The 9,886-nt window shown below is 34.5% G+C and overlaps 1 protein-coding gene across 5 annotated transcripts in view; it reads right to left on the reverse strand.

Annotated features, from left to right (window-relative positions):
• Window positions 1-2,364: 2,364 nt before the first annotated feature.
• The window catches only part of LOC110294338 (UDP-glucuronosyltransferase 2A1), a 32,428-nt gene continuing 24,906 nt past the window's right edge, over window positions 2,365-9,886 (reverse strand). For 2 of the 5 annotated variants that reach the window (XM_021162498.1, XM_021162496.1), the window contains exons 3-7: window positions 9,096-9,244; window positions 7,726-7,857; window positions 6,539-6,626; window positions 5,560-5,779; window positions 2,365-3,553 (exon numbers count right to left, since the gene is read on the reverse strand). In XM_021162498.1, coding sequence (XP_021018157.1) covers window positions 3,274-3,553; window positions 5,560-5,779; window positions 6,539-6,626; window positions 7,726-7,857; window positions 9,096-9,244 — 869 coding nt within the window. In that variant the 3' untranslated portion in view covers window positions 2,365-3,273. The remainder of the gene's footprint in view (window positions 3,554-5,559; window positions 5,780-6,538; window positions 6,627-7,725; window positions 7,858-9,095; window positions 9,245-9,886) is intronic. The other 3 variants (XM_021162499.1, XM_021162495.1, XM_021162500.1) reach the window with 2 other exon arrangements.

A 9,886-nucleotide genomic window follows, 5' to 3' on the forward strand; every position in this document is an offset into this window, starting at 1 on the left:
GTTACAAACAAGCCCAACACCCAAGAAACCATCAGCACTCATAGAAACCCAATTCTTGCTGTCTCTGCTCCAGGGGTGGGAAAACCTGTTATGTTGTCCCTTCCAGAGCAATGCAGGACTCAGTAGGATACTATACCATACCATAGGTATTTGAAGTGCTATCTTAAAGCCTGTAGCTTATCTTTAAATTTAAAACCAAATATATGATGCCTTTTTATATTTCTTTGTATAGACATACCTAAACTCCAAAGGATTTAGCGTAAGACTGGGACCTCTAAAAGGTATGCTTCTTTACTTCCTTCAATTTTTTTTTTTAATAATTAGTCCATACTAAGTTATTTTAGAAATGAGGAGATGTTTTAAATAGGACAGTGATACTGCTATCATTCACTTCAATTGGAAAGTATTAGAGTTCTGTCATCACTTTGAGCTAGTAATTTTTAATTCAATAAGGAAAGGCCATATTCTCTTTTAGTTGTGCAACTAACTCAATTTTTAGGTTGAGAATAGGCACATTTTCTATCTATTATCTACCATTCAACAACCAGGCCAAGAGAAAGTTATGTGAAATTACGAATACATATTGTGTTAACACAATGATTTGGAGTTGATAGAATTTTGAACAACCAACTAATGAGCCCTGTCCTCAGAGAGACCAAGAGAACATGGAACACTTATGAACAATGTACTCCTTTCTCTTGTACACATTTAAATTCTCTGTGATAAGAGTTATGTAACAACAACAATGCTGATATGGGTCTGGCCTCTGTTTCATGAAGCCTGAGTTTCTTCATATGCAGAATTTCACAAGTGTCTTCTATTGTCTAAGTTTGCATTTTATTGCTGTGAAGAGATACCATGATCAAGGCAACTCTTATACAGGAAAACATTTAATTGGGGCTGGCATGCAGGATTAGGCTTTTAATCATTTATCATCATGGAAAGAAGAATGGAGGCATGCAAGCAGACATAATATTGGAGCAGGAGTTGAGAGTTCTTCATTTTGATCCAAAGGCAACCAGAGCAGACTGGAATCCCACTCTAGTCAGCGCTTAAAGCTAGAAACCTCAAGCCCACCCCTACAGTGGTTCACCCCATCCAACAAGGCCACATTTACTTCAAAAAGGCCATAACTCCCAATAGTGCCATTCTCTGTGAGTCAATCATTCAAACACATGAGTCTATGGAGGACAAACCTACTCAAACCTCCACAGCTATAGAAGGCATTTCCCAGCTGTTTGTTCTGTAATCCACAGATAAAATAACTTACACTGATGAATGTGGCTTGTATCACCAGGGATTTTCTGCAGTCTCACTTGACTTTTGATAACACTCAGGCAAGGGAAAAGCAGAAGAAAACAGCAGAAGAGGGAGAAAACTGGAGTGAGAAGGATATTGAGTGGCTGAATCATCAGAGAACAAAAGGGGTTCTTAGGCTCAGTGATGTTCAAACCCAGTTTCTCACACAGTGGTATGGCTAGTCCACTACTTCTCAATGTATGATTACCATACTTTGACCTCAACTGGAAAAAAAATCAAAGTGAAAAGAATGGCAAGCAATCATGAAGTCAACACAAAAAAGTCTTTTTCAAAACATAAATAAAGATAAATCAAAATACATCAATAAGAGTCATTGTGATAAAGTTGTTAACATTTACCAAATATTTCTAATATTCACGATATTATAGAAATTTATGTGCATCTTTAGTTATGCACATATACAAGAATATTATATAGTTATTTCTTGCATCATCCACCAGCATTGGTTCTTTGGATAGCTGTTACCCATGCTCATTTGCTCACTTGGAAGAACTGATTTTTCTAATAGGAGCACAGCAGACTAGAGGACAGACCAGTACTTAATGGTGGTGGTCATACTGCCCTGCTAACATAGCCTGCTCCTTGGAGGGATGGTCTCCTCTTGGAAGGAGAATGGGCCTAATTTCTGGTTGTAATTCAGAGTTGTCTCCATTGTTGTGGGAATGAATCTACTTAGCCTAATCCTGGTGAACAACATTAGCCTATTAGCATCCTAAATTTTGGTGCTTTCCAGCTGCCTTGGTTAACAGACCACTTATTTGGTATTTTGGAAGCAGTGCTCTTTCAGCTAAATTCTTAGTGTTATTTAATTATTTTCAAGTAAATCTATAATTAAGTCCTTTATGACATGAATTCTATCACTTCAGACCTCCCCTACATCAAGATGAGTATCCTTTTCTTTAATTAAATCCTTTTCTTTAATTTTTCTTTAATTTAATTTTCTGATCATAGTGTCATATGATCAGAAAATCTGGTAAACTAGTACATATTTGTTGTTACAACTAAAATGATGAGCTTAATAGAAAATAGAGACTGGAAAATTACACAGTGATCCCAATATACGTATTTATTCTAGGAGAAATTTAAAATTTTCATTATAAACGTGATTATGCATTAAGAATGACAAATATTTTAAGTATAATGGATGAACACAGAGCCAATGAACAGTCCATTAAAATTTAAGAAATTACTACAATAATTCAATATTTGCTTTTTCTAGACATAACTTTCAAATATTGTTAGAAATGGTTTTCTGAGAAAAAATGGCAACTCAGTTCATTGCCTTCATTTTTTAGAAAAAGTATCTAAAAATCTTTGACTGGAGAGCAAGAATACAGATATATATTTTAGGGAAAAGCAGGAAAATAGACCATAATAATTTAAATGTACTAACAATTTTTATGTATTTTTCCTATTATAATATTGATTCATAGTTCGGAACTGACCCTCTAATGTCTGTGACATCAGATAAACACAGTAGCTGTCCTTTATTTTATAAGAAAATAAAGAGTCTTCTCATGCTATACTAATCCCTATGGTCAGAGCTGCATTTGTGTGCTCCGTGAGCCCTTGTGTTATCCTTAAATAAAACTCAGTATACGCTGTGTGCCTTCTCAAAGATTCAGAATGCTATCAGTTATTATCTTGTTTATGTTTTAAATGATATTCTGGAAATAGCATATTTAAATTAATAGTACCCCTGTGCCAGGAAAATAAGAAATTCCAGGGCGTCATCGAAGTGTCATTGAAATAGCAAAAGAAAGATGAGATATCTTCAGGAAAGTGTGATTTTTGTGTTGCGTTCTACAATTTACCTGTAGAATAAGACAGGAGTGGGTTGTTTGAAAATGGGATGAGGATAGGTGACAGGCAGATCCCTGGGCTTCTAAGTACTATTACTACTCCCTTCAGTACTTCACCAAACCCAGAGGCCTGGGGTGTCTTTTTCTTCATCTAGTCACGTTTTTTCTTCTTTCCTGTCTTACCAACTTTTTGAAATATAAACAAACAACATTTTGCAACCAATAATATAGCAGATGCCACACAGGCCAGCAGGAACCCAATCACATCCAGAGAGTGGTACTGAAACCAGCTGAGGTCATGGGCTGCCACACGAAGGTGCTTGGCTCCTTTGTGACGCATGACAAACTCAATCCAGAAGACTGCTCGGTCCAGAGGCTTCACTGGCTGGTCATGGTGGATTCTTGATAGTCTCATGGCATTCTCTTTATAACTTGAAAAATGTACAAACAATCATTTGTCTGTTATTTTTTTTTAAAGCAAGTATGTGACATATGTTTAACTCATCAATTTGTTATTATAAGAGCATTTGCTACAGTACTAACAGTTTTAAAATCTTCCTCAAATAGCATCCAGAGTCCAGCAGGCTAGCCAGGGTTATATAGGGAGACACTATCTCAAAATAAAACAACTAGAACAAAGAAAAATGAGCAGATAACCTCAAGTCAAGAGCTAAGTATTTAGAAGGCAAAGTATGCTTTCTCTTGGAGTTTCATAGTAAGGAGAATTAATATATTTACCTTTGCTTTGATCATAAGGTAAAGTTCTGGACTCTATCCAGACTATATTCCAGACTATATCACATAGAGATGATGTGAGTAATATGGTTTGTGAAGAGGTGTCCTGTTGCTTCTAAGACATCCAAAAGATTAGGGGAAAGTGATTAACACTCACTTGGGTGTTAAAAGCCACAGTGTGGGCTTATTAATGTGTGTCCTTCTTTGTGCATGTTAGTGGAGGACCTGTGGGCAGGTGCTACCTGACGAAGAAGGGAGATTCAGTTTTCTTTAAAGTTTTCATCTTGGTGTATTAACACTGCTCTAGTAGATAAGTCCAAATCTATGTGCTATGGGCAGCACAAATAAGACTCAGTGGTTTATTTAAAAAAAATAGATATGAACTGGAAAGGAATGAATTTGAGGATTTCGAGCAGGAGTAGATGTGATTGATCAAAATATCATATATATATATATATATATATATATATATGTATATATATACACATATGTATATGTTATATATGTGTATACATATACATATATATGTGTGTGTGTGTTTACATATATATGTGTGTGTGTGTATACATATATATATATATACTCAAAGAATAAAACGATAGCTTATAAACTAAAATAAAAGAAAATAAATTTATAAAATAAAATAAATAAGTAAAAATATTTTAATACAAATTAAACCACCTATTCTTGTTCAAATGTATTGAGCTGTATTCCCTTAAAAATAATAGTTTACATCTTCCTCCTAACAAATGTTAGCAAATAATTTTTTATTTATAAATCAAATTCTAAGTTAAGATTTTCAATATAAAATGTAAAGCTTAAATTTCTTGATTGAAAATATCATTGTGAATACCAATACAAATTTATTGTAAGGCAGCATAATTAATAACCATATTCATATACCATTTCACATCATATATGGCAAGGTTACAATTTTCTAAACAGTTAAAATTATTCTCATTTACATATTAATATATAGTATTTCATACTTTTTGATGGTTTTATGAAATCTGAGACGGTTATGTAAATATCACATACTTTTAATTTCAGGTGATATCAGTAGCAGTAGTAGTAGGCTTGGAGTTCATGAGAGTTTCAAATGCCATGCATTTTAGTGCATGGGTGGAGTTTCTGACAGTAATTGCATAAATGTTTTTAAAATCTAACATAATCTAATAAACATTCTGGGAAGTTGAGCTGAAAACAATCCTAGATTTTCTTACATTTAATAAAATGAGTCAAATCAGCAGCAATTTATTCCTTAGTATTGGTTTAGTTGAATAGATTTCTAGGTCAATATTTATGGAAAATGAAAGCTCATACTAAGAATTACTGATATTCCTAACACATAATGTAGTTCCTAAATTAAGATTTTATAATATTTAGGCAATTAAAATATTTAGAAGTAACTTATAACATCAATGTGTGTCAATACAGTGTTAATAGTTAATTATGCATGATTATATGCAAGATTATATATGATAATAATATAACTGGAAAATATGTTTACTGAATATTTAATTCCAATTTATTTTCAATTTTTCGAAGTAGCTTCATTAATTGAAAATGAAGCAAGCAATATTTTCATCAGTCTCTTGTTACTTACATGAAACCAAGTTCAAAAGAATGAATTCTTGGAATATTCTACAACTATGGACAGCCTAACCATGTCAGCCATGGATGTACAATATTCAGTACTTACGATGGCTCATTGATGACTGTTCTCAGAGCATTGAGCAGATCTGAGCTTGTCATCGTGTTCATGTTCACCTCCACTGCTGCTCCTTTGGCCTTCATGTGAGCAATGTTGTCAGGCTGATCAGCGAACATGGGGACTCCCACCATAGGGATCCCATGGTAAATGGCCTCATAGATTCCATTTGTTCCACCATGGGTGATAAAAGCTCTGGTTTTGGGATGTCCTATTTTGCGGACAAAGGAAAGAATGAGTATAGATTTCATGCTAATTAGTTGGCAGAATTTCAAAGGTAAAAGGGATAAAGTGTTATAGTGATCAATGAAGGCAACATTTTGTATAAATGTTGACCATGAGACATTGTTCTTCTAGGGTATGACACTCCCAGAGATGGTGCTGGGGGGTGAACTTCTTTTCACTGTCTGGAAAGGTAGCACTAAGGTAGAGATGTCTAACATCTGATGGGCACTGAAGATATTTACAGATGTCTTTTTTTCCACAGGGCAAAAATGAATGTGGACAATTCAATTATTTCTTCCTTAAACCTAAAGGTGTGGATTGTGCTGTAGCTCAGTGGTGGAGTATTTGCATTGCATGCAGAATGTTCTAGATTCAGTACTCAGTTTTAACACAAAAGTAAAACTTGAAGTATTATATAAAATGTAAGCAATTTCTTAGCATTGAGACAGTTGAAAACATCTAATAATTTAAAGTTTTTTTTTCAATTGGATATTTTATTTATTTATATTTCAAATGTTATACCTTTTGCCGGTTTCCCATTCACAAACCCGCTATTCCCTCCCCTCCCCATGATTCTATGAGGGTGTTCCCCACCCACCCCCATCCACCCACTCACCACATCCACCCACCTACCCCCACCTCACTGCCCTGGCATTTCCCTATCCCCTACAATGGGGCATTGAGCCTTCACAGGCCCCTAACTTGCTTCCTGACTACACAGAGTTTTCTGGCCCCAGAGTCTTACCAAGAAGATCATTCTGAGGAATCCAATCAAACAGTCTTGTATTGGTTCCTAATGTGTCTGGTATCTTTCCTTTGTATCGCCACAAAACCTGTGGAAGACAATGCTTTCATTTTACAGGTACAACACATTGTGAAGGTGTGCTGAAGCAGCAAATTACTGAGAACAAACTCTATACATACTTGAGGTCATATTTGAGAAGGGGTAACAGATATGGACATTTGCAAACAAAGAGTTACAGGTTAGGACTGTCCACAACAAGCCACTACTATCAGCATCTACTACTGATCTAATAAAAACAGATTAGTACTTAGATCTTTATTACTGAACAGACATTAGGAATATACTATAGGGATATTTTTTTTCCTTTTAGTTTTTGAGATTTTTGTTTGTTTTGAGGAAAAACTTTATAGGACTTACTTATAAATCACTTTTAAAAAAACTTAATTTTGGAGTAATGAGACAAGGTTTTAATTTCTAAATGAGAAAGCCTGAAAGAGACAAATGTAGGTATAAAAGCCACAATTTTTAAAATGCCTATCAATGTATTACCTTTATAAAATTATATTAAAACTAACCAATACATCACTGACGCTAGGTTACTCCATGAATAGGAATAGAGAGTTAAACTATAGAATAACAACAATAAACTTTAAGGTTAACTGAGTGCCATAAATTATAAAATACATTATATTTTAAAATAATATTCAATTTTTGTTTGTACAATTGTACAATATTCAATTTGGAGAGAATAGTAGATTCTAGACCTTCTACTTCTGAAACACCTATATTTACATATAGTCTTAATGCGATTCAGGAAGTTGGAGTATAGCTTTTAGCATGATATCATTCTAAATAAAGTATAGTGTCTTTCTAATTAAAAGTATGTTGTTAAACTAAATTTCAGAATTTGGTGTCAGTCAATCCAGGGCAAATGACTTTGGAAGTGGCCTAATGTTTTGTTTTCTATCCTATTAATAGATAATAGAAGTCTATTAATAATTTTTATAGCAACTGAGAAATAAGGCAAATGAACAAATATGCCAAAAAATAACACCAACTCTTAAAAACCATCATTAGTAGTGTTCAGCAGCTGACAGGTTTCTGCTTCTCTTTGCATATACCACTACCAGTCTCTCTATTGCCAGTCTGAAGCTGTTCTGGTCTCAAGGATCAAGGGCTTTACTGACCTTCTGAGGAATCTGGGCAAGCGCTGAGGCAATGAGATTGGCCTTTTCATCTGTCAGGTTTTTGACCATTGACCCCAGAGAAAACACCACAATACCATGTTCCCCTGAGGTCTGAACAAACTCTTCCATTTCCTGCAAACATGACATTCTGTTGAAAATGTGTAAAATCATTAGGAGGAAATCTAGTTTGCTTACAATTCTAGGTAGAAAACATGGGATTAAGGTTCAAAGGAATGTTTATATTTCTCTGTCCCATGACACATAAAACCAGATAGTAAATGTTGAGAAAATATGTTTTTTGGAAAAAAATGTATAAGGTGTATTCAAGAAGAATGTGACACAAAATCACCATAGAAGGGAGCAGAAAATAGTGGCAGCACTTCTCTTTGCAAGTGAACATGCTATTCTCAAAATGTATCTGAAAGAAAATAAAATGTTAGTTGACATGGATGAACATTAGTGAAGCCAGTAAGTCAAACTTTCGGACTTATTATCATGCCTATTACACACGAGTAATCTTAATAAAATTATCATGAAACTATCATAATATTTAAATCTGTCTACTCATGTTATTATTTTTTCTTGATGTAGATGAGTCGCAGACTGCATCAAACCATCTTTGTTGATTAAACCAATGTTTCCTAAAAAAAATCATCTAAAATATGTATCTTCTTAATGATATTATACTAAAAGTTAAAGTCATCTTCATTATTAGTTCTTGATAATGGTTTTATACCAATTGTTATTATGACAATACAGGCTACCATAATATCTGTTAGCACACACACTAAAGAGAGATATGTCTGATCCCAAAGGCTCTCAACATGTGCTTTCTCTTACTCATCAAATCCTAAACAACTTATCTGGAGTCTTCATGAAGGCATCTTTCTTGAACAGTTAGGGAAGGTGTCCCTGTCCAGAGCTCGGTCAGGCACATGAGAAAGACTTCAGCACACCCCTGGCTTTCCATGGTCCTGTCTTTCTACCCCCATTGTACATTCCACACCAAAGAAAAACAAACATATTTAGTATACCTTTTATTCCACTTTTTATTGTTAGTTTCTTTTCTCCTTTATTTTTTATTGAAAATAAATTCTCACATAAAATATATTCTGACCATTCAGTTAATCCATTTCTCCTGATTCTTCCCCCAAACCCAGCTCCCTGCTCTACAGATCCACTCTGAAGCTTAAATTCTCAAGTCCAAATGATTCATTATAGTTAATAAAACAAATATGATGAGAGCAGAAATGCTCCTGGCAGAGTGGAGTTACTCAGCAGCACATCTTTGTTATTAAAGATATTAACCTTGTAGAGTTATCAGTTATTGTATCATGGAATAATTAAGACCATCTCTGTCATCAACCTACCTTAGGTAAAGGCTTGGCAGGTTTGCAATGCAGTCCTCCCACAAACTCAAAATTTGGTAAATATGGACGAGGAAATTCAAAATCCCAATATGTTCGCATTAGCCAAATCTCAGCTTTCCCCATAGTCTCACACAGTGTGGTGGGTCTTCCTGGAGAGTACACATAATATTGATTGGAAGAAATTAGTACTCATATTTGCGAAGTAAAAAGGTATCATTCATTTTGTCATTAGCTATTGGAAGGAAACGTAGACTTCCTAAGGTACATATCATACTCTATGTTAAAAGAGGAGGAGAGTGAAAACTGGACATTACAAAGACAGTGAAAGAGGGTAACACACAACTGTTAGCATTGTCTTAAAAAAAACAATAAAGGTTTATGTGTAGCAACAATGATTGATGAATCCACAATTTCTTCTCTTTAGTAAAAGGCAGAAAATAGATTGTCTCTATCATGTAGAACGTTTTCCACCATTCACTGCTCTCCAGTCTCTTGCTAGGAACAAATTTCTCTTATACACTTTGTTATACTTGGTTTAAAAATTATGTCAGAGGATTCCCATTATGTGAGTGATTCATCATTATTACATTCTTCAGGGAGCCCTGATACCCTGAATAATTCTCTCAATACAATACACTTTGGTAGACAAAAACCACATGATCATCTCCTTAGACACGGAAAAAGCAATCGACATGATCCAACACCCATTCATGATAAAAGTCTTGGAAAGATCAGGAATTCAAGGCCCATACCTAAACATGATAAAAGCAATCTACAGCAAACCAGTAGCC

Source organism: Mus caroli, chromosome 5 (assembly GCF_900094665.2).
Source record: "Mus caroli chromosome 5, CAROLI_EIJ_v1.1, whole genome shotgun sequence".
NCBI classification, from domain to species: domain Eukaryota; kingdom Metazoa; phylum Chordata; class Mammalia; order Rodentia; family Muridae; genus Mus; species Mus caroli.